The sequence below is a fragment of the Scyliorhinus torazame genome, chromosome X (assembly GCF_047496885.1).
Source record: "Scyliorhinus torazame isolate Kashiwa2021f chromosome X, sScyTor2.1, whole genome shotgun sequence".
Lineage (NCBI taxonomy): Eukaryota > Metazoa > Chordata > Chondrichthyes > Carcharhiniformes > Scyliorhinidae > Scyliorhinus > Scyliorhinus torazame.
This window is the reverse complement of record NC_092738.1, coordinates 15,231,537-15,257,236: the sequence shown is the minus strand read 5'-3', so window position 1 is coordinate 15,257,236 and position 25,700 is coordinate 15,231,537. Positions and strand designations below refer to the sequence as shown.

The 25,700-nt window shown below is 50.7% G+C and overlaps 1 protein-coding gene across 1 annotated transcript in view; it reads left to right on the top strand.

The window, feature by feature from the left end:
- Window positions 1–25,700, top strand: part of rdh5 (retinol dehydrogenase 5 (11-cis/9-cis)) — a 70,314-nt gene that overhangs the window by 33,290 nt on the left and 11,324 nt on the right. The window contains exons 3-4 of the mRNA XM_072493934.1: window positions 22,637–22,967; window positions 25,268–25,526. Coding sequence (XP_072350035.1) covers window positions 22,655–22,967; window positions 25,268–25,526 — 572 coding nt within the window. The 5' untranslated portion in view covers window positions 22,637–22,654. The remainder of the gene's footprint in view (window positions 1–22,636; window positions 22,968–25,267; window positions 25,527–25,700) is intronic.

Sequence of the window (25,700 nt, the reverse complement as noted above, 5' to 3'; positions counted from 1 at the left end):
CCCTTAGTGTCCAAAGATGTGCAGGTTAGGTGGATTGGCCGTGTTAAATTATCCCTTAGTGTCCAAAGATGTGCAGGTTAGGTGGATTGGCCATGCTAAATTGTCCCTTAGTGTCCAAAGATGTGCAGGTTAGGTGGATTGGCCATGCTAAGTTGTCCCTTAGTGTCCAAAGATGTGCAGGTTAGGTGGATTGGCCGTGCTAAATTGTCCCTTAGTGTCCAAAGATGTTCAGGTTAGGTGGATTGGCCGTGCTAAATTGTCCCTTAGTGTCCAAAGATGTGCAGGTTAGGTGGATTGGCCATGCTAAATTGTCCTTTAGTGTCCAAAGATGTGCAGGTTAGGTGGATTGGCCGTGCTAAATTGTCCCTTAGTGTCCAAAGATGTGCAGGTTAGGTGGATTGGCCATGCTAAGTTGTCCCTTAGTGTCCAAAGATGTACAGGTTAGGTGGATTGGCTATGCTAAATTGTCCCTTAGTGTCCAAAGATGTGCAGGTTAGGTGGATTGGCCGTGCTAAATTGTCCCTGAGTGTCCAAAGATGTACAGGTTAGGTGGATTGGCCATGCTAAATTGTCCCTTAGTTTCCAAAGATGTGCAGGTTAGGTGGATTGGCCGTGCTAAATTGTCCCTTAGTGTGCAAAGATGTACAGGTTAGGTGGATTGGCCATACTAAATTGTCCTTTGGTGTCCAAAGATGTGCAGGTTAGGTGGACTGGCCATGATAAATTGCCCCTTAGTGTCCAAAGATGTACAGGTTAGGTGGATTGGCCGTGCTAAATTGTCCCTTAGTTTCCAAAGATGTGCAGGTTAGGTGGATTGGCCGTGCTAAATTGTCCCTTAGTGTGCAAAGATGTACAGGTTAGGTGGATTGGCCACACTAAATTGTCCTTTGGTGTCCAAAGATGTACAGGTTAGGTGGATTGGCCATGCTAAATTGTCCCTTAGTGTCCAAAGATGTACAGGTTAGGTGGATTGGCCGTGCTAAATTGTCCCTTCGTGTCCAAAGATGTACAGGTTAGGTGGATTGGCTATGCTAAATTGTCCCTTAGTGTCCAAAGATGTGCAGGTTAGGTGGATTAGCCATGTTAAATTGCCCTTAGTGTCCAAAGATGTGCAGGTTAGGTGGATTGGCCATGTTAAATTGTCCCTTAGTGTCCAAAGATGTGCAGGTTAGGTGGATTGGCCATGTTAAATTGTCCCTTAGTGTCCAAAGATGTGCAGGTTAGGTGGATTGGCCATGATAAATTGTCCCTTAGTGTCCAAAGATGTACAGGTTAGGTGTCATTACAGGGATCGGGCGGGGGAGTGGGCCTAGGTAGGGTGCTCTTTCAGAGGGTCAGTGTAGACGTAATGGGCCGAATAGCCTCTTTCTACACTGTGGGGATTCTATGATTCCATTTTGCTGTCCTTGTTCATGACAGGAAGAAGAATTTACCTCACATATCCACTGAGAAGAATATAAAAATGGTGGGATTCAGTAAGCAGTTATGTGGAGGCCACATAAACATGCAGTGATGGTAGTGCAGTGGTAATGTCACTGAACCAGCAATTCAGAGGCCAGGCTGTTCTGTGGACACAGGTGCCCCCACGGTGGCCTGGCCCGTGATTGGGGCCCACCGATCCGTGGGCAGGCCTGTGCCGTGGGGGCACTCTTTTCCTTCCGCCTTCACCATGGTCTCCCCTCTGGCGGAGGCGGAAGAGACCCCCTCCACTGCGCATGTGCGGGGATGCCGTGAGCGGCCGCTAACGCTCCCGCGCATGTGCCGCCCGGCAATGTCATTTCCGCGCCAGCTGTCGGGGCACCAAAGGCCTTTCCCGCCAGCTGGCGGGGCGGAAATCAGTCCGGCACGGGCCTAGCCCCTCAAAGTGAGGTCTCGGCCCCTCAAGAGCGGAGAATTCCGCACCTTTGGGGCGGCACGATGCCGGACTGATTCGTGCCGTTTTTGGTGCCGGTCGGCGGACATCGCGCCAATTGCATAGAATCCCGCCCCTGGAGTTGAATTCAGTAATGGCAAGCATGAAGCTGTTGTAAAAAACCATCTGCCTCCCACCCAAACCCACGACCTCCACCATCTAGAAGGACAAGGGCACCAGATACCTGGGAACCCCACCACCTGGAGGTTCCCCTCCAAGTCACTCACCGCCCTGACTGGGAAATATATCGCCCGTTCCTTCCCTGTCACTGGGTCCAAATCCTGGAATTCCCTCTCGAACAGCACAGTGGATATACCTACACCACAGGGACTGCAGCGGTTCAAGAAGGCAGCTCACCACCACCTTCTCAAGGGGCAATTAGGGCTGGATAACAAATGCTGACCTGGCCAGTGAAAGAATACATTTTTTTCAAACATGAGAAAGGATTGGAAGGATGTACTTTGTTTTAAATTTAGAGTACCCAATTTTTTTCCACTTAAGGGCCAATTTAGTGTGGTCAATCCACCTAGCCTGCACATCTTTGGGTTGTGGGGGCGAAACCCACTGCGCCACTGTGCTGCCCCTGGAAGGACGTACTGATAGGGTGAGGCAAAGTAGGATGTGAGGCGTAAACACTGGCATGGACCTGTAGGCTGAATGGCCTGATTCTTTGCTGTAAATGTGCGTTAACCCCTGGATCTGGATTGATAGGGCAGCACGGTAGCACAGTGGTTAGCACAGTCAATTAACCACTCCAGTATTCCATGTTTGATTCCCGGCTTGGGTCACTGGCTGTGCGGAGTCCGCACGTTCTCCCCGTGTCTGCGTGGGTTTCCTCCGGGTGCTCCGGTTTCCTCCCACAGTCCAAAGATGTGCAGGTTAGGTGGATTGGCCAGGCTAAATTGTCCATGGGTTAGGTGGGATTACTGGGTTGCAGGGATCGGGTGGAGGTGTGGGTTTAAGTGGGATGCTCTTTCCAAGAGCTAGTGCAGACTCGATGGGCCTAATGGCCTCCTTCTGCACTGTAAATTCTATGATTTCTTGCAACCTTAATCTTCTTTATTTGTGCAGTATACTTTGACTTGGAATTCTGTGCGTCTTGAGACATCTCGATACGCTTCTTGTCAGGTGACCTGCTTTCTACTTCAGCCATATGGTGGTCACCCAGTTGTTTCTTGGTGACTTGCACACAAAGAACAAAGAACAAAGAAATGTACAGCACAGGAACAGGCCCTTCGGCCCTCCAAGCCCGTGCCGACCATACTGCCCGACTAAACTACAATCTTCTACACTTCCTGGGTCCGTATCCTTCTATTCCCATCCTATTCATATATTTGTCAAGATGCATTACAGCGAAGTCCATTTCTTGGAAAAATATATGATTTGTTTCCAATAGAAACTGCTGGGGCAACTATCAGTGCCCTCATAGTCAAGACAACGTGGCAGTTCCACTACACCTTCCTGGAGATAAAAAGGAGAGTTAATATTTCGCTAACTGGGGCTATAACCAATGCTCTGTCATCTCAGATTCGGGTGCTTTACAATATCTGGTTTAAACATTAATTAGTACGGAATGCCCTCAATACTTGATAACATGTACACTTTGGTAATGTCGTGCAAGACGCAGATCAGGACCACAATTCCCTACATGGTGTGTTGTTACATTCCACATTGCAATAACATTTTTGACTCTATTTGAACCATAGAATTCCAACAGTGCAGAAGGAGGTCATTCCGCCCACTGGGTCTATACTGTCCCCCCAAAAGAGCACCTTACCTACGCCCACTCCCGTGCTCTTTCCCTGTAACCTCACCTAACCTGCACATCTTTGGACACTAAGGGACAATTTATCACGGCCAATCCACCTAACCTGCACATCTTTGGACACTAAGGGACAATTTATCATGGCCAATCCACCTAACCTGCACATCTTTGGACACGAAGGGTCAATTGAGCACGGCCAATCCACCTAACCTGCACATCTTTGGACACTAAGGGGCAATTTATCATGGCCAATCCACCTAACCTGCACATCTTTGGACACTAAGGTACAATTTAGCATAGCCAATCCACCTAACCTGCACATCTTTGGACACGAAGGGACAATTTAGCACGGCCAATCCACCTAACCTGCACATCTTTGGACACTCAGGGGCAATTTATCATGGCCAATCCACCTAACCTGCACATCTTTGGACACTAAGGGGCAATTTATCATGGCCAATCCACCTAACCTGCTCATCTTTGGACACTAAGGGACAATTTAGCACAGCCAATCCACCTAACCTGCACATCTTTGGACACTAAGGGACAATTTAGCATGGCCAATCCACCTAACCTGCATTTCTTTGGACACTAAGGGGCAATTTAGCATGGCCAATCCACCTAACCTGCACATCTTTGGACACGAAGGGACAATTTAGCATGGCCAATCCACCTAACCTGCACATCTTTGGACACTAAGGGGCAATTTAACATGGCCAATCCACCTAACCTGCACATCTTTGGACACTAAGGGACAATTTAGCATGGCCAATCCACCTAACCTGCACATCTTTGGACACTAAGGGACAATTTAACATGGCCAATCCACCTAACCTGCATTTCTTTGGACACTAAGGGACAATTTAGCACGGCCAATCCACCTAACCTGTACATCTTTGGACACTAAGGGACAATTTAGCATGGCCAATCCACCTAACCTGCATTTATTTGGACACTAAGGGACAATTTAGCATGGCTAATCCACCTAACCTGTACATCTTTGGACACTAAGGGACAATTTAGCATGGCCAATCCACCTAACCTGCACATCTTTGGACACTAAGGGGCAATTTAACATGGCCAATCCACCTAACCTGCACATCTTTGGACACTAAGGGACAATTTAGCATGGCCAATCCACCTAACCTGCATTTCTTTGGACACTAAGGGACAATTTAGCATGGCCAATCCACCTAACCTGCACATCTTTGGACACTAAGCGGCAATTTAACATGGCCAATCCACCTAACCTGCACATCTTTGGACACTAAGGATCAATTTAACATGGCCAATCCACCTAACCGGCACATCTTTGGACACTAAGGGGCAATTTAACATGGCCAATCCACCTAACCTGCACATCTTTGGACACTAAGGGACAATTTAACATGGCCAATCCACCTAACCTGCACATCTTTGGACACTAAGGATCAATTTAACATGGCCAATCCACCTAACCTGCACATCTTTGGACACTAAGGGACAATTTAGCATGGCCAATCCACCTAACCTGCACATCTTTGGACACTAAGGGGCAATTTAACATGGCCAATCCACCTAACCTGCACATCTTTGGACACTAAGGATCAATTTAACATGGCCAATCCACCTAACCTGCACATCTTTGGACACTAAGGGACAATTTAGCATGGCCAATCCACCTAACCTGCACATCTTTGGACACTAAGGGGCAATTTAACATGGCCAATCCACCTAACCTGCACATCTTTGGACACTAAGGGACAATTTAACATGGCCAATCCACCTAACCTGCATTTCTTTGGACACTAAGGGACAATTTATCATGGCTAATCCACCTAACCTGTACATCTTTGGACACTAAGGGACAATTTAGCATGGCCAATCCACCTATCTGCTCATCTTTGGACACTAAGGGGCAATTTAACATGGCCAATCCACCTAACCTGCACATCTTTGGACACTAAGGAACAATTTAGCTTGGCCAATCCACCTAACCTGCATTTCTTTGGACACTAAGGGACAATTTAACATGGCCAATCCACCTAACCTGCACATCTTTGGACACTAAGGGACAATTTAACACGGCCAATCCACCTAACCTGTACATCTTTGGACACTAAGGGGCAATTTAGCATGGCCAATCCACCTAACCTGCATTTCTTTGGACACTAAGCGACAATTTAGCGTGGCCAATCCACCTAACCTGCACATCTTTGGACACTAAGGGACAATTTATCATGGCCAATCCACCAAACCTGCACATCTTTGGACTGTGGGAGGAAACTGGAGCACCCGGAGGAAACCCACGTACACACGGGAGAATGTGCAAACTCCACACAGTCACCCAAGGCCTGAATCGAACCAGGTCCCTGGCGCTGTGAGGCAGCAGTGCTGACCACTGTGCCCCTGTGCTGCCCTTCCCATATTGTTCCGATACTGAAAGCCATTGGGAATTGAGGGGTACATTCTCCACCTTCTGGCAGGTTGACTTTTGTGGTCCATTCCACACACTTTGAACAGCTTCCCTTTGGCTGGCTTGTCAAGTAGGTACTCCCCCCGCGAAAAAACTCTGAATCCTGGAGGAGAGGCCTGGCTGCCAGTGTCACGCACTAGCAACTGGACTCTCTTGTCCCAGACTGGAGTGCTGTAATCATACTCACAACTTCAGGCTTAAATTTGTTTTCTGACAAGCCAAACTGGGTAACTACGACACAAATGGATCAGCACCATCTCTGGAATGAGAACATTCCTGGGCATTAGAGATTACAGATTCAGGTTATAATCCATTGATCCACATTGTTCAATGTCTTCTTACTGGACAATGGTGCTGCTTGTGTATGCCTTCTTACGGCCTGTATTAATTGGGCCCTGGTTTGCAGGCACTTCATTGATCATTGCATATGTTGGGATTTAACCAGATTAACAGTACGATGCTAATCCTCCATGAAGGGGCTATATATAAATCGGCCACCTATAGGTGGCACTCATCTGTACAACTGACTCTGGCTAGGCAAGTTCACGATTAATAAAGCCTTATGTTCACTCGCTCTCTCTGCCTCTCGGTGAATTGAAGGTGTATCAATTTATTAATTGTAGACAGCACAATGGAAGCCGCTCTTAAGCCAGACAGGCTCGAACTCGACGCCCGCGCGTCCGAAGCCAAGGAAATATTCGAACATTGGCTTTGATGCTTTGAGGCCTACCTCGACTCCTCCACAACACCTCCCACGGAGACCCTCAAGCTGCGACTCCTCCACGCTCGGGTGAGCCATCGAAACTCGGTAATGATCGAGAAAGCGGCCACGTACGAGTACGTGGTCGCAATCCTCAAGGCGCACTTCGTGAAGCCCGTAGACGAGGTGTTCGCCAGACACCTCCTCACTACTCGCTGTCAAAGTGCCGGAGAATCGCTGGACAAGTATCTGGAAACCCTGAACCTACTCACGAGGAACTGCAGCTATCGAGATGTGACGGCGGAGGAACATATGAACTCACAGATCCGGGACACCTACGTGGCTGGGGTCCGATCGAACTACATCAGGCAGCGCCTGCTGGAAAACGGGACCTCCGATCTGCAGGACACGGTAAAGCTAGCTACCTCGTTAGAGGTGGCCTACCACAACCTCAGTGCGTTCCCCGCGGGCCCGGTGAACCCCATGTGGACACCCTCATCGCTGCCCCCGTCGGACCCGACTACGTCACAGGCCTGTGCCGCGCGGCTGCCAGTCCAGCCCGGGGGACCGCAGTACTACTTCTGCGGCCAGGGTCAACACCACCGGCAGCGTTGCTCAGCCCGCACAGCGACGTGCAGCGACTGTGGGGGAAAAGGGGCACGACGCCAGAGTCTGTCTGCGCCGACCTAAAGCCCAGAAATCGAAAACGCACCAGGCCCGACCCATGGACTTGCAGCCCCGCAGACCCCACAATGTGCTGTGTGCCTGCCCGGAACGCCCCCTTCAGACGCGTCATCAGCCTCGTGCGACTCGCTGGGGCCGCCATCTTGGCCACCGACCCAAACACCGACCGACACGTGCGACTCGTGGGGGCCGCCATCCTGGCCACCGGCTCAAACACCGACCGACACGTGCGACTCATGGGGGCCGCCATCTTGGCCACCGACCCAAACAATGACCGACACATGCGACCGATGGGGGCGGCCATCTTGGTCGCCATCCTCGACCCAGCCCGACATGTGCGACTCATGGGGGCCGCCATCTTGTGACTCCACCAACCACGCAGGCTACCCACAGCTGGGCGCAGTCACTCTCAACCAGTCGCAGCCGAAACAGCTGAAGAACTCCATGATGGTCGTCCGGGTCAACGGGCACCAGACCCCCTGCCTTTTCGACTCCGGGAGCACGGAGAGCTTTGTCCACCCTGACATGGTAAGGCGCTGCTCCCTCCACACCTACTCCGCCTCCCAAACAATCTCCCTTGCCTCCGGTTCCCATTCAGTTCAGATCCGGGGGTACTGTATCGCCAATCTCGCAATGCAGGGCGCAGAGTACGCTCGTTTTAAGCTGTACGTCCACCCTCACCTCTGCGCCCCCCAACTGCTCGGATTAGACTTCCAATGCAGTCACCGAAGCCTGACCCTACAGTTCGGCAGACCCTTGCCCCCCCTCACGGTATGCAGCCTCGCAACCCTCAAGGTCTCTCACCCTTCGCTCTTTGCGAACCTCACTCCCGACTGTAAGCCCACCGCCACCAGGAGCAGGCGGTACAGTTCGCTCGACATGGCGTTTATCAAGTCGGAGGTCCAGCGACTGTTGAGTGAAGGGATCATCGAGGCCAGCAACAGCCCCTGGAGAGCGCAAGTCGTGGTCGTCATGACCGGGGAAAAGAACCGGATGGTTGTGGACTACAGCCAGACAATTAACCAGTTCACGCAACTGGATGCATACCCCCTCCCCCGCATAGCAGAGATGGTCAACCAGATCGCACAGTGCCGGGCGTTCTGAACGGTCGATCTGAAGTCGGCCTACCAGCTCCCCATCCGCCTGGGAGATCGCCACTACACTGCCTTTGAAGCAGCCTGCCGACTCTTCCACTTCCTCCCCACAGCCTCAAGGCCCTAAAACGATGCCTGGGGCTGTTCCCATACTACGCCCAGTGGGTCCCCAACATTGCGGACAAAGCCCGCCCACTTAGTCAAACCACCAGTTTTCCCCTGACAGATGAGGCCTGCTCGGCCTTCAGCCGCATCAAGGCCGACATCACCAAGGCCGCGATGCACGCGGTGGACAAGTCCGTCCCCTTCCAGGTAGAGAATTTGTCCAGGACTGCCTGGAAGTCGCTCCTGTTTTGCTCTTTGGAGAACTTGAATGTTTTGAAGATTTCTTCTGCTCTGGCACCCGCGATGGTGAGCAGATGCAGTGACTCTGGACGGGGAGCATCAAGAAACCAAAGCTGATTCAGGTGAACCAGAAAGGGCTCCACACAGGGAGCATCAACAAACCAAAACTGACTCAGGTGAAACAGCCCAGACTCCAGATGGGGAGCATCGACAAGCCAAAGCTGATTCAAGTAAGCCGGACATGACTCCAGACGGGGAGCGCTGCAAACTCCGTGACGGCACGCTCAAGGAAACAGCAGATGCCACAAAGCACGCTGACACGAGTAACTGTGTGAAGGACCCATATTATCCACAGAGTGTGGTCCTTGAGCGCAACAAACACGGTAACAAAACCAACCAACAACAACATCAAAGACAATAGCAAGAAACGTACCAAAGGCAACAACATCGCCAACAAGCACGACAAAAACAACACCCATGGAACTACGGCTGGTACGACATGGCACAACTCTGCAAATGAGGGACACTGTTACTGCTCAGCTCAGTATAATGACATACCATGGCAGGACGATGCATCTTACCAGTTCACGTTTGCTGCACTACCAACAGGCAACCTGGCTTTCAGGACAGATGCCGTCAAGAATTGCTCCCAAAAGCATCGGAAAAAAAAGCAACAGACTCCAAATCAGTCAATGAGGTGATTTGAACAATTGGACACCTCCTGCTGACCGAACACCAGGACACTGACGCCGTTCACAAGGGAATGACAACGTCACCATTGACACGTCTATACCAGACCCAAGAAATTCATGAGCTTTGGACTCATAACTTTTATTTTGTATTGTCTTATCCTCAAAGTCATCGCAACTATTATTTAATCTTGTATATTATTGGACAGTCATCGTTGTTATCATAACTTGTACATAGCATCACTCATCTACCTAGTGTGTTCAATTTCCTTTAACACTGTACAGAAAATATGTAACACGAAAAAAGGGGGGATGTGGTGATATACATCACTGTAAGTACACAAAGGGTTATTGTACATACATTACACCTAGCTAGACACTAGAGGGAACACCAGAGACATGACACACAGACAGTCAACCAATAGGTCAGTAAGATAGGACATGACCAATGGGCAGTCACGATACTACCACAGGAGGGCAGTCACGATACTACCACAGGAGGGCATTACACCAACCCATATAAAAGGACACATCACACATGCTCAGTCTCTTTCCAGTGGAGACTCTCAGTGAGTACAGACACAGGGTTGATTGAGAATCACACCCGCCACGTGGATTGTAGCAGATTGGTTCGTCAGTCTGAGTAGCTATAGCAGGATTAACAGTAGCGTCAAATCCAAGTAGGAGAATTGTTAATAGTTTAATAAATGTGTTAAAGCTATCTCCAAGTCTGAACCTTCCTTTGTCAGAGTGCACATCAAGGAAGCAGCTTACGCTACGACAAGAGCGTAACAAAACACTCCCGCTTCCCCTTCGCTGTCCCCTGCCCCAACCTCGGCCACTGTAATAAAGGCACTGCACAGCATCTTCACACTGTTCGGTTTCCCTGCCTACGTCCACAGCAACCGGGCATATCGTTCATGATCGATGTGCTACGTCAGTACCTGCTCAGTAAGGGCATCGCCTCGAGCAGGACTACGAGCTATAACCTGCATGGAAACGGGCAGGTGGAGAGGGAGAACGCGACGGTATGGAAGGCCGTTCTTCTGGCCCTCAGGTCTAGAAGTCTCCCGATCCCCTGCTGGCAGGAGGTCCTCCCCGACGCCCTCCACTCCATTAGATCACTCCTCTGCACAACCACGAACGAGACCCCTCACGATCGTTTGTTTATCTTCCCCAGGAAGTCCATCTCCGGGGTCTCTCTTCCAACTTCGCTGACAACTCCAGGACCTGTCCTTCTCTGGAGGCACATGAGGAGCCATACGACTGACCCCCTGGTCGAGAGGGTCCAGCTGCTGCACGCAAACCCCCAGTACGCCTACATCGCGCACCAGGACAGACGGCACGATACGGTCTCCCTACGAGACCTGGCGCCAGCTGGTTCCCCTACCAACGCGCCCCCCTCCCCGCTGCCCGCCGCCACCCCCAGCGCCCCATACGCTCCGCTGGGTCTCCTGTACTGTCCCGCGCCGCCACCCACCACCCCCCTGCCTACCCCCACACATCAACCGTCTCCGACACGCCGAACTGAGGCTCAAGCTCCAGACACAACGCCCCTGGAGTCACCACCTGCAACAACCATGCCCGCCGCACCGCCAGAGCTGAGGAGGTCGAAGAGAACGATCCGGCCTCCAGAGAGACTGAATATTTAATGACCCCACGTCACCCCCGCTGGACTTGATTTTCTTAACAGGGGGTGAATGTGGTGAATGTATTCACCTGATGCAGGATACTGTAACCTATGACTTGGAAGTGGTGATACAAGCTGCTTCCAGGTACTGTACTGTAACCCCGGTGGGCTCTGCCTCTGGCTCCGCCCTCACCAGGGCTATATATAGCTCGGCCACCTGTAGGTGGCACTCATCTGTACAACTGACTCTGGCTAGGCAAGTTCACGATTAATAAAGCCTTATGTTCACTGCCTCTCGGTGAATTGAAGGTATATCACAAGTGCTTGTGTAATAAGGTTTATTAAGATGCAGCAGTAGTCTGTAAGGTAACCCAGGGTGACAGAGAAAACCCATAGCAAGGGTTGTCGGCAGTGATCACCATTAGGAGGTTGGCAGTTGGGAGGTTGCAAGTTTTGATTCTCCAGATCAGGACCTGAGATTTGAAAAGAATGTTGACGTGAAAACCAGCCCCCCACACTCGCTGTCAAGTGAGGCTGCCTGCCGTTATTCGCGAAGACTCCATGTTCAACTGTACAGTTCCCAGGAATTCTCCAGCTGTTGTGCAGTGCACCCCCGCCCATGGGTTTCCCAGGGTTTGGGGTGGTTTCAATGGGAAAGCCCACTGACAAGTGGTGGGAAGATAGAATCCCGTCGCCAGTGAACGGTGCATCACCGAGAAACACGCGGCTGGCGGAGTGAAGAATCCTATCCAGTGTATTGGCAAAGAGGTGAGGAATTCCACATGCATGGATCTTTCACACCAGATGGAATAGGATGGACGCTGACTGGAAACACATTTCCAACTGAGTCACCCAGCTCCCTTACGTGTGGCTTCAAAGTTTATTTGAATCCATCAAATAGAATCCATAGAAACCCTACAGTGCAGAAGGAGGCCATTCAGCCCATCGAGTTTTGCACCGACCCTCTGAAAGAGCACCCGACCTAGATTCACTCCCCCGCCCCATCCCCTTAATCCCATAACCCCACCCAACCTGCAGGTCTCTAGATTGGCACGGCCAATCCACCTAACCTGCACATCTTTGGACTGTGGGAGGAATCCAGAGCACAACTTGTTCTCCCAACTGGCCTGTTGGAAAAGCAGACAGCCTGTGAATTGAACATGTGAGGTTAGATCCATCCCCCACACAGCTTTGCCATTTCAAAGATTCCCTGGAAAGACTGCTCAGAAATCAGACTGAAGATCTGGTTCAGTAGTTACTCCATGCCAGAGATGACTGAAGATCTGGTTCAGTAGTTACTCCATGCCAGAGATGTGTGCGCCTGGTATACATGTTGCCAGCAACCGCCTGATGTTCAGCAATGTGACCATGATTAAAACCTTGCTTGTGTGGTATATGTGCGGCATATGTATTGGATATTATAAAACATGCTCGAGTTAGATTCTCCAGAACATAGAGCATAGGACATACAGTGCAGAAGGAGGCCATTCGGCCCATCGAGTCTGCACCGGCCCACTTAAGCCCTCACTTCCACCCTATCCCCGTAACCCAATAACCCCTCCTAACCTTTTTGGACACTAAGGGCAATTGATCACAGCCAATCCACCTAACCTGCACGTCTTTGGACTGTGGGAGGAAACCGGAGCACCCGGAGGAAACCCACGCAGACACGGGGAGAATGTGCAGACTCCGCACAGACAGTGACCCAGTGGGGAATTGAACCTGGGACCCTGGCACTGTGAAGCCACAGTGCTATCCACTTGTGCTACCGTGCTGCCCCATAATCGCTATTGTCACAAGTAGGCTTCAATGAAGTTACTGTGAAAAGCCCCGAATCACCACATTCCGGCGCCTGTTCGGGGAGGCCGGTACGGGAATTGAACCCGCGCTGCTGGTCTTGTTCTGCATTACAAGCCAGTTGTTTAGCTCACTGCGCTAAAGAGTTAAGTACTCAAAGAGTTGGGCGCCACACGGTGGAGGTGGGAGTTAGCCACCAGGATACTCGGGATCAGATCTGTTCCGCCATCCAGTTGCCAGATGTGGGATGTATGGCCAGCATGAAGCTGCCCGGGATCACATTCCTATTCAATGAAGGCATTTACCCACAGGCCAAACACGAGAGAGCAGATTCATTCTTTCCACTCCACATGCTCAACTGGGAGAAGTAATATTTTGGGCGGGTTTCTCCGGTCCGTCAGCCGCGTGTTTGGCTGGCGAGGGGATTCAATCTTCCTGCCCCTTGTCAATGCGATTTCCCATTGTAACCACCCCACACCACCATGTAACCCGCTGGCAACGATGCGCTGCCGATGGCAAAATTGAATCACAACACCCGGAGAATCCCGACCTTTGTCTTCAATCCGGTGCCCTTTCCTTCCTGGGATCCCAGTGGATCCAGGGCTCCTTGTGATTCTCCATTCTGAGCACAAAGAAGAGTTTTTTGCAAGTAAATCCGAATGCAATTTCTAGATCTTCGACTTAGATTTAAGCCCCTAAAATCCCATTAAAGGGACACATTGTTTACAAAAAAGGAATTCCTTCGAGGCAGCTCTGTGAAGTGAATGTATTGTCTGATGCTTGCAGCAACTTACAGAGCAATTGAGAAACTTCAAATTTTTCCTCTAACTTGTTGTGGCCATCTTCAGGCATTTTATAGAATTTACGGTGCTGCAGGAGGCTATTTGGCCCATTGAACACTCTACTTAAGCCCACGCCTCCACCCTATCCCCATAACCGAGTAACCCCACCTGACCGTTTGGATGTTAACGGGCAATTTAGCGTGGCCAATCCACTTTTCACAGTAACTTCATTGCAGTGTTAATGTGAACCTATTTGTGACACTAAAGATTATTATTATTGTTACCTAACCTGCTCATCTTTGGACTGTGGGAGGAAACCGGAGCACCCGGAGGAAACCCACGCACACACGGGGAGAAAGCGCAAACTCCACACAGTCACCAGAGGCCGGAATTGAATCCGGGATTTGCATAGAACAATTGCTCCTCAGCGCAGAGTCAAATGTACTTCCAGGACAACACGGATGTTTGTAGCAGGTACACCCACTGTGCTGTTAGGGAGGGAGTTCCAGGAGTTTGACCTAGGGACAGTGAAGGAACGGCCGATATATTTCCAAGCCAGGATGGTGAGTGACTTGGAGGGGAACCTCCGGGTGGTGGGGTTCCCAGGTGTCTGCTGCTCTTGTCTTTCTAGATGGTAGAGGTCATGGGTTTGGAAGGTGTTGTTGAAGGAGTCTTGGTGAGTTGCTGCAGTGCATCTTGTGGATGGTACACACGGCTGCCACTGTGCGTCGGTGGTGGAGGGAGTGAATGTTTGTGGATGGGGTGCCAATCAAGCGGGGCTGCTTTGTCCTGGATGGTGTGGAGCTTCTTGAGGGTTATTGGAGCTGCGCTCATCCAGGCAAGTGGAGAGTATTCCCTCACACTCCTGACTTGTGCCTTGTAGATGGTGGACAGGCTTTGGGGAGCCAGGAGGTGAGTTACTCTCCGCAGGATTCCCAGCCTCTGAGCTGCTCTTGTAGCCACAGTATTTATATGGCTGGTCCAGTTCAGTTTTGTTTCTGGTGAATGGTAATCCCCCAGGATGGTGACAGTGTGGGCTGACAATCGCTAGTCGCCAATGGTTAGTCGCCTACTCCTTGTGGGATCTAGCTCAACATTCAATGGGACAATGTAAGTCCTTTAGTGTGACTCGATGGGCTGAATGGATTCCCTTATCTGTATCCATCTTGTTTGTGTTTAACTGGAGTGCCACCAAGTGAGGACTGTCAATAGAAGCATGAGCTAGTATCTAGCAGAAAATTGAAGGTAAGGATTCCTCTCATTATTATAAAAATAACCTTAAACAAATACTTTTCTGAAATTAAAGCTCCAACTCCCCAGATTGTATGAACACGAGCAAATGTGATCACTGCTGCATTATGTCCTGGGGCCTAATGAGGTTCACAAAAGGAACGCTTTCAAACCGCCCAACAATTTACTAAGCTCAAAAGCTTTTCCTTAACCTATGCGTATTCTGGAAAAGTGCAGGTCAGCTGAGAATCTGGGGTTCGGAGGATCTTAGTAAATTGCGAGCTACTTACCATCTCAAGAATCGCTCTCTCAAGAAGGCAAGCTTGATGCTACTAAAAGCAGCGGACAATAATGCCACACACAAGAGCAGAGTATGAATGTCAGAATGAGACATGGCAGTTCCTCCGAAATGGAACCGAGCTACCCTGATTCGAAATAGAGGAGCAAAAGTTTGAAATAAAGGATGCGAGTTTCTTTTCCAATCATTTCAGATTTGCTTACTGCTATCAGACCACTGCTCCACACTAAACCAGTTGCAAAGCATGTTTCTAGATAGCTGGGTACTGTATTCCAATTCGATTCCCACACCTAGTGGTTGCACAAATGTCTGTTTCAATCCCCAGGACAGGTCACTAGTCTGTCGCCAGAGGCTTATAGTTTGAGGGGCGCCACTCCACATTAAGTCTGGCTGACTAGGAGTCTCTCCCCCTCTTACCGCCAGCCATTGGGGTGTTTGGAGGGATTTACAGGTTGATACTCAACCTGATGGCCGCGTTATGAACACACCTCCCTCGGCCATCAGGTCCTGGGGTGAGACTCGAACCCAGAGCTTTTGGCTCAGAGGCAGGGCTGCGACCCACTGCACCACAAGGTATTCTGCGTTACTGATCCTCATTAGCTACACTCGTATATTGTAGGTTTTGAAACTGATGCTCATGAACCATAGGGAATTCATCTGGGCATAGATCTGCCGTGTACCATGAGCACACCTTTCTGCATTTGTTTTCGTAAACCAGCCCTCGTTTTGGTCTCGCATCATTTTCCTTTGGGTAGCTGACACACCAGAAAGGAACCCTTGGATTGTGCCAGTGCTTCCAGAGGGTTCCAAGCTGAATGTTTGCAGGGGACTCCCAGTGCGCGAAGATTGGAGTAAATCCTTTATAAGTGCAGCTTGATCACTTCCCAATACAGAGGACGTGATCAGCGTGACAATGCTACAAGAGCAGTAAGCGATGCAATGGTCAAGAATGGGATGAGCTGCAGAAAGGTTTCTGATACTCCAAATTTTGGGGCTGTTTCCTCTGTCGAAGAGGGCATGTGTGTGATGAATTCTAAGTTTACATCTGCATATGTCCCACATGGGAGACTGATAGCGAAGATAAGAGTCCATGGGATGCAAGGACATTGGGCAAATTAGATCCAGAATTGGCTGAGTGGCAGGAAGCAGAGGGCGATGGGCGAGGGGTGTTTTTCTGACTGGAAGCCTGTGTCCAGTGGGGTCCCGCAGGGATCAGTGTTGGGGCCCTCGCTGTTTGTGGTTTATATAAATGATTTAGATACGAATGTAGGAGGGTTGCTCAGTAAGTTTGTGGATGATACGAAAATTGGTGAGGTGTCCAGGTTCGGGACTTTCTCAGAAAACAGGTGGGGACATTTCCGCTGCTGCCCCCGCGTAGGATCCAGGACAGGGTGGTGTCTGGCGTCTGTGTAGGGGAGGGGAAGGTGTCGGACATATGTCAGGAGCTGCAGGAGGTGGAGGAAGCCTCAGTGGGGGAGTTGAAGGGCAAGTGGGAGGAGGAGCTGGGCGAGGAGCTGGATGAGGGCCAGTGGGCCGATGCCCTGGGCAGGGTGAACTCCTCCTCATCATGTGCCCGGCTCAGCTTAATTCAGTTTAAGATGGTGCATCGGGCGCATATAACGGCGGCAAGGATGAGTAAGTTTTTTGGGGTGGAGGGCAGGTGCCCGAGATTTGCAGGGAGTCCGGCGAACCATGCCCATATGTTTTGGGCATGCCCGGCGCTTAAAGGATTCTGGCAGGGGTTTGCGAGGGCGATGTCTAGGGTTTTGGACGCTCGGGTGAAGGCGAGCCCAGCGGTAGTGATATTTGGGGTGGCGGAGGATCCGGGAGGGCAGGAAGCGAAAGAGGCCGAGGTTCTGGCCTTTGCCTCCCTGGTAGACCGGAGACGGATCTTGCTAATGTGGAGGGACCCGAAACCCCCGGGGGTGGAGACCTGGGTTAGCGATATGGCGGGGTTCCTCAGCCTGGAGCGAATAAAGTTCGCCTTGAGAGGGTCCTTGATGGGGTTCTCCCGGCGGTGGCAACCTTTCCTTGACTTTCGAGGGGAGAAGTAATTTTCGGCAGCAGCATCCCTGGGGGGGGGGATCTGTTGATATAATGTAAGTTTTATAGGAAGACAACATCCACCCTGTTCTGTTTAATAATTCTTGTTTATTTTTATTATTATTTTTAAAAAATATATATATTTATTAAAGTTTTTTAACACAATTTTTCTCCCTTACAAACAATAACCCCCCCCTCTCCCCTCTTCCCCCGCTGGGGGCTGGGATCTGTACAGCTCTTCATAAAAGGCCTTGAATACCTTGTTTATTTTCGTCGCACTCCGAACCGTGGCTCCCCTTCCATCTTAGACTCCCCCTATTTCCCTCGCTGCCATCCTCTTACGGAGCTGGTGTGCCAGCATCCGACTAGCCTTTTCCCCGTACTCGTAGGTCACCCCCTGCGCTTTCCTCCACTGTGCCTCCGCCGTCCCTGTGGTCAACAGGTGAAACTCCGTCTGGAGCCATCATCTTTCCCCAAGTAATCTTTCCTCCGGGGCCTCTGCGTATCTCCTGTCCACTCTCAAAATCTCCCCCACTAACCTCTCCCTTTCCATACCCTCTGTCTTCTCCCTATGAGCCCTAATGGAAATTAGCTCTCCCCTGATCACCGCCTTCAATGCCTCCCATACCACCCCCACCCGTACCTCCCCGTTGTCGTTGGCCTCCAAGTACCTTTCGATACACCCCCTCACCTTCCCACACACCACCTCGTCCGCCAGCAGTCCCACATCCAGCCGCCACAACGGGCGTTGGTCCCTCTCCTCTCCCAGCTCCAGTTCCACCCAGTGCGGGGCATGGTCCGAAACGGCTATAGCCGAATACTCCGTCCCCTCCACCCTCGGGATGAGCGCCCTACCCAGAACAAAGAAATCTATCCGGGAGTAGACTTTGTGTACATGGGAGAAGAAAGAAAATTCCCTGGCCTGCGGCCTTGCAAACCGCCATGGGTCCACTCCCCCCATCTGATCCATAAACCCCCTAAGTACCTTGGTCGCCGCCGGCCTCTTTCCAGTCCTTGATTTGGAGCGGTCCAGTGCTGGATCCAACACTGTATTGAAGTTTCCTCCCATTATCAGGCCTCCTATCTCCAGGTCCGGAATGCGCCCCAACATGCGCTTCATGAATCCTGCATCATCCCAGTTCGGGGCGTATACGTTTACCAACACCACCCACGTCCCTTGCAGCCTACCGCTCACCATTACATATCGCCCTCCATTGTCCGCTACAATAGTCTTGGCCTCAAATGACACCCGCTTTCCCACCAATATTGCCACCCCTCTATTCTTCACGTCCAGTCCCGAGTGGAATACCTGTCCTACCCATCCCTTTCTTAACCTGACCTGGTCCGCCACCTTCAGGTGTGTCTCTTGGAGCATGGCCACGTCCGCCTTCAGTCCCTTTAAGTGCGTGAACACTCAAGCCCTCTTCACCGGCCCATTCAGGCCCCTCACATTCCACGTTATCAGCCGGATTGGAGGGGCTCTCACCCCCCCCCCCACGCCCCGCCGACTAGCCATCTCCTTTTCTGGGCCAGTCCCGTGTCCACACCTCCCTCACCCTCCAGTCCCCCAGAGAGGGGACCCCCGTCCCGACCACCTCTTCTGTGTCCCATTCCCTTTCGGCCAGTGCAGCAGCAACCCTTTCCCCCCCCCCTCCCCCCCCCCCCCCCCCCCCCCCCCGCTAGACCCCTGTCTAGCTTTTTTGCTCCCCCCATGTCACTCCCGTAAGTCAGCTGACGCCTGCTGACCCTGGCTTCCCCCGCCGTCCCATTGACCTCCCCGCGTGGGAGTCTCCCAATCCATATGCATTCCTTCGTTCCCCTTCCCGCCTTTCCAAAGCCCGCTCCACCCCCTCTGGCGCAGCTCCTGTTGCGGCCTTGTCTCTCTCCCCCAGCCCATGTAACATTTCCTGCGCGTGATTGACCCCCTATATACAACAACCATCACACATCAAACCCCAAAACATCCCCCCACCCTCACAAACCCTCAGTTAGAGTCCAACTTTTCGGCTTGTACAAAGGTCCACGCCTCTTCAGGCTGGCTGCAGCATTCCGAATTTCACTTCTTTCCGGTACAACGCCGCTTTGGCCCGGTTGAAACCCGCTCTCCGCTTTGCAACCTCCGTGCTCCAGTCCGGGTATATTCAAATCTCTGCATTGTCCCACTTACTGCTCCGCTCCTTCTTGGCCCATCTCAGGACCCACTCTCTGTCCGTGAACCGGTGGAACCTCACGATCATCGCCCTTGGCGGCTCATTTGCCTGGGGCTTCTTCGCCAGCACCCGATGTGCCCCGTCCAACTCCAGCGGCCTCGAAGGGGCCTTCGTGCCCATCATCGCCTCGAGCATCGTGCTCGTGTATGCCCCGGCATCAGCCCCCTCCACTCCCCCAGGGAGACCCAGGATTCGCAGATTCTTTCTCCTCGACCTGTTCTCCAGGTCTTCGAGTCTTCCCGCCCACCTCTTGTGTAGCGCCTCGTTCTGCTCCACTCTCACCGCCAGGCCCAAGAGCTCGTCCTCGTTCTGACTGACTCTTTTCTCTACCTCCTGGATCTTAGCTTCGTGGGCCTTCTGGATGATCCTGAGTCCTTCAATTACCGAAAGCATAGGCGCCAACATCTCCTTGTGCATCTCCTCGCGCTGCTCCTCGAAGCAGCGCGTGATGAACTCCTGCAGCTCCCCTTTGTCCCTGGCCGCCGCCATTTTGTTTTCTTTCCCTCGCTTCTCCCGTTGCTCCAGTGCCGCTCCTTTGGCCGTCACACTTCTGGTCCGTTTCATAGAAGTTGGAGGGGGACCTCTCTCTTCCCTTCCCCACGGGCTGCGTCAAAAAAAAAGTTCCGTTGGGGCTCCTCTAACGAGCCCGAAAGTCCGTGGTAGCGGGAGCTGCCGAATCGTGCGGCTTAGCTCCGCATAGCCGCAACCGGAAGTCGAGAGGGAATCCTTTTGGCAGTGTTCGCTTCACCAGTCTGCCCCAAAAAGTCTATGGAAACTCCTGAAAAAGGTCTGAGAGTCAGTTCCAGACGGGAGCTGCCGAATGCGCGACCTACTCCTCCATGGCCGCCACCGGAAGCCTCGTCCCTGCTTCTTCAATGGCCCTGGTAGATCTTTTCACAGTTGTTCCCTCTGCTGCTAGAATTCACCTTTGATAGAGTCAAGTCAGATTGCAGCTTTAAGCTTGCCCTTCCCCCGCCTGCATGCTGGAAGAGGCCTTTGTCTATTCCTGCAGCTCAAGCCAAATCTTTCACTGTTTCTGCCGGGTCTGGCAGCCAAAAGACATAACATTCCTGGGGGACACTGTCAGGGGAATGCTGCAGTCTTCTTCCCACACCGGGAAATGTCAAACAAATGCTGTGGGGGCCCTGTAAAAGAGCCCAAAAGTCCGTTCCAAGCGGGAGCTGCCGAATATGCGACCTAGCTCTGCATAGCCGCACCCGGAAGTCATTATTTTTATTATTATTATTATTTGAGCTTCTATTTTTGTTATGTAAAAACATGTACACCCGTCCCTTACGGTAGCAGAGCAGGTGGTTACAGTGCTTACAAAGGCATGTGGTATACTTGCCTTTATTAGCCGAGGCATAGAGTTTCAGAGCAGGGAGGATTTGCTGGAACTGTATAAAACGTTGGTTAGGCCACAGCTAGAGTATTGTGTGCAGTTCTGAAATCCACATTACAGGAAGGATGTGAGAGCTCTGGAAAGGATGCAGAGGAGATTCACCAGGATGTTGCCTGGGCTGGAGAGTGTTAATTATGAAGAGAGATTGGATAGACTGGGCTTGTTTTCCTTGGAGCAGAGGAGACTGAGGGGGGGATTGAGATGTATAAAATTATGAGGGGCATAGATACAGTAGACAGGAAGAAACCTTTCCCCTTGGTGGAGGGGTCAATGACCAGGGGGCAGAGATTTAAGGTAAGGGACAGGAGGTTTAGAGGGGATGTGAGGAAAAACCTTTTCACCCAGAGGGGGGTGGGAGTGTGGAACTCGCTGCCTGAAAGGGGGGTGGAGGCAGAGACCCTCAGAACATTTAAACATTATTTAGATGGGCACATGTGATCCAGGGCCTATGGGCCAAGAGCTGGGAAATGGGATTAGAATGGTTAGGTGGTTATTTTTGACCAGCGCAGATTCGATGGGCAGAAGGGTCTTTTCTGTGCTGTATGATTCTATGACTCTATGACTCTAATTCAACTCACTATTGAGGAGTTCAAACAACTGATGGGAAAATCTGAGGTAAATTTCCCGGCCCCGCCCGCCACGGGAATCGTAGCGGGCGGATGGACATTGACCTCGGGTGGGAATTTCCGGTCTCGGGATGGGCGCGACTGGAAGAGCCCAAGATCTTGGCACATTTTCTTCCTCGTAATCCAGACCGTGACCTTTGCTGTTTCATCTTTTTTCAATTCAACAAAACATGACCTTTCTAGGGTCAGACTTCATCTGCAAGGGACAGTTAGGTTGGTGGGGACAGGGCTCCATTGTGCAAAACCTCACCCATTTTTCCTGTCCACTTGATTTCTCTGACCTGTCACTGTATGCTGGATGCACTTCCCAAAATACAGGCGGTAAACTCGGAGGTAATGGCCTGTCTCCCAGTTTCCGCCATTCCTGCCTCATTCACGCTGGATCTTATCACAGCTCAATCAAATAGATATCAAATGTTGCTAGGGTACTGAAAAGATGGAAGTAAATTTTAAAAAGCACAGCCGGCACTTGTACCTTTTAAGATCTATTTCTGACTTGGTTTGCAATTGTTATTTTTCTGTTCCTGGTTGCAACTTATCTTTGAAGTAGTGATCGCCATTGTTGCAAAAACCCATTTGCTTCACTAATGCCACTTTCGGGAAGGAAATCTGCTGTCCTTACCCGGTCTGGCCTACATGTGACTCCAGACCCACAGCAATGTGGTTGACTCTTTAACTGCCCTCCGAAACAGCCGAGCGAGACTCTCAGTTCAAGGGCAATTAGGGATGGGTAACAATTACTGGCCCAGCCGGCGACGCCCACGTCCCAAGAATGAATTCAAACAAAATTAAGCTTCTTGTGCCAAACCTGGAAGCTGGCTAACTCTGCGTGACTCAGTAGTACATTGAGTATTGCAATAACCAATTAAGACAACCACATAATAGATAGGCTAAATGATAACTTGTGTGATTTCATATTGTGCGCCTGTTATGATGACTTTCTCTTATTGAAATGTTCTGTCCTGTCTTCTCAGGCTCTTCAAACAGGCTTCATGTGGGTGTATCTCCTCACTGCTGCTCTTCTGCTTGCCATTGGCTGGTTTATCAGGGACCGTGAGAAGATCGGAGATGTCAAAGACAAGTATGTCTTTATCACCGGGTGTGACACGGGCTTCGGCAACCTCCTGGCAAAATGTCTGGACCGGCAAGGATTCCATGTCTTCGCTGGCTGCCTGACCCAAAAAGGAGTTGACACCTTGCAGAGGAGCGGATCATCCAAGCTGAAAGCTGTCTTGCTTGACGTGACCGATTCCAGTAGCATACAGAAAGCAGCGGACTGGGTCCAGGCAGAGGTGGGAGAGAAAGGTACCTGTGAGCTGAAACTGGTGATTAGAGATTAGCATTGAAGGAAAGGCCCTCTTTTCATAATGTTGTACTGCGGAGAGCTCCTGACAGAGAAAGCCACTTCAGTTCTCGGTGTAGCCAATAATATCCCATAATTCTGTGACCAATTCCAGTAACGTCTAAAACGTCCGGTTGAGATCTGGCCCAGAATTCTCCGGCCATTGCGATTCACTTTTCCCGCAGGCAGCGCACCCCTGCCCATGGGTTTCCCAGCGATGTGGAGTGGCTACAATGGTGGCTACAATTGTGACATTATCATAAATGTAAAGAACTGGCAGGGTTAATGTTATGTCCAAATCAACCACTAGAGGGAGCTAGATGTAGAACTATATAAGGCATATTAGAGACATTCAAGTAAGAGGTTGAGGAGAAAGCTCAAGGACAAAGTTTGGAGGAGATGTGCAGGGCAGGTTTTTTACACAGAGGGTGGTGAGTGCCTGGAACGCGTTGCCAGGGGAGGTTATGGAAGCAGATACATTAACGGCGTTCAAAAGGCATCTTGACAAGTACATGGATAGGATGGGTATAGAGGGACACGGCACAAGGAAGTGCTGAGGGTTTTGGCCAAGATTGGTATCATGACCAGTACAGGCTTGGAGGGCCGAAGGGCCTCCTGTGCTGTATTGTTCTTTGTTCTTTGACAGACTGAAGGAAAGATAGTGTGAGTGAGAGCAGACATAGTTCATATAAGGCCTATAGCGTGTTACCATTTATTAACAGGGGGATTGAGTTTAAGAGCCGCGGGGTTATGCTGCAACTGTACAGGACCCTGGTGAGACCACATTTGGAGTATTGTGTGCAGTTCTGGTCACCTCACTATGGGAAGGATGTGGAAGCATTGGAAAGGGTGCAAAGGAGATTTACCAGGATGCTGCCTGGAATGGAGGGTAGGTCTTGTGAGGAAAGGTTGAGGGAGCTAGGGCTTTTCTCATTGGAGCAAAGGAGGATGAGAGGTGACTTAATTGAGGTTTATAAGATGATGAGAGGGATAGATAGAGTGGACGTTCAGACACTATTTCCTCGGGTGGATGTAGCTGTTACAAGGGGGCATAACTATAAGGTTCATGGTGGAAGATATAGGAGGGATGTCCGAGGTAGGTTCTTTACTCCGAGTGGTTGGGGCGTGGAACGCACTCCCAGCTATGGTAGTGGAGTCGGACACTTTAGGAACTTTCAAGCGGTTATTGGATAGGCACATGGAGCACACCAGAATGATTGGGAGTAGGTTGATTTGATCTTAGTTTCAGACTAGTTGGGCACAACATCGTGGGCCGAAGGGCCTGTACTGTTCTATGTTCTATGTATCAGTGTAGAGATTAGTAGTAGATGAGTGTAGATTATATGTTCATTACCAACTGTTTGTTATATAGGAGTAAGTGTCGAATCCAATTCAGTAGTATCACTAATTCTATAGCTTTGTTCAATATAAAAGCTATTTGTGGTCTTTGTGAACACTACGCCAACCATCCTAGAATTAACAACACAAAGAACACCACACCATTGACAAGCGACGGGAGTATAGAATCCCACTGACACCGAGAAACACGCAGCTGGGGGGCGGGGGGGAAGACTTCAGCCCCACATAATGTGACACAGACCAATTTACACTTTCACCTTCCAGCCATGCTTTCCCAAGTGCCGAGACTTTGAATCACTTTGCCCTCCTTACCCAGATACTTACAGAATCAAGGCACCGTGGTGCTGTTGCTAAAGCCACCCAGCTGAGCTCAGGGAACTCAGCACAAACCAGGAGTTGAACAAATGACTGTTCAACACTGGGTTCATGGGCTCACCAATTGGACCGCACAACCAGTGTTCATATGGCATTATGATGTGATCCAAGATTTAATGGGAGGAGTGATTTTCAGCACCTTGGAGACAGGTTTGGCGGTGAAGGGAATCGGGTACTAGCAAACGAGAAGAAAGTGTCCTCGCACTTCAGAGCATTGAGGGCAACCTGTCCGACAGTGGGGAGAAGCCAATTAAGGTCATTAAGGATAGAAACAGAAAGTGCTGGGAAAACACAACAGGTCTGAGGAGGGAGTAGCAGAGTTAACGATTTCAGTCCAATATGACCTCAATTCCAAAGAAAGAATTCTATCTGTTCCTCATCATATCCTGAAAACTCGCAAGAATCACTCCATACAGGGATTGTTACCTGATGAAGAGGGTCTGTACCACATGGCCTTGCATTTTGCAAAACAGAAATTTCCGTGGCAATTCTTGAATGTCTTAAGTTTCCGTTTGTCTTTTTTTTACAGGCCTTTGGGGATTAGTCAACAATGCGGGCAGAGCTATTCCCATTGGCCCAACGGAATGGATGAAGATGGAAGATTATTTCAAAGTGCTGAATGTGAATTTGATTGGATTGATGGAGGTCACCCTGACGTTTCTCCCCTTGGTCAAAAAGGCCAAGGGCCGGGTGGTGAATGTTGCCAGTGTTCTGGGGAGACTGTCGTTTGCAGGTGGCGGATACTGTCTCTCGAAATGTGGAGTGGAGTCTTTCTCCGACAGCCTGAGGTGAGCATCGCCACTCATGTCCACTGTTATCGCAGGGCTGGACTAACAGATGTCGTGCAGTCTTCGTGGGTTTCCTCCGGGTGCTCCGGTTTCCTCCCACAGTCCAAAGATGTGCAGGTTAGGTGGATTGGCCATGCTAAATTGTCCCTCAGTGTCCAAAGATGTGCAGGTTAG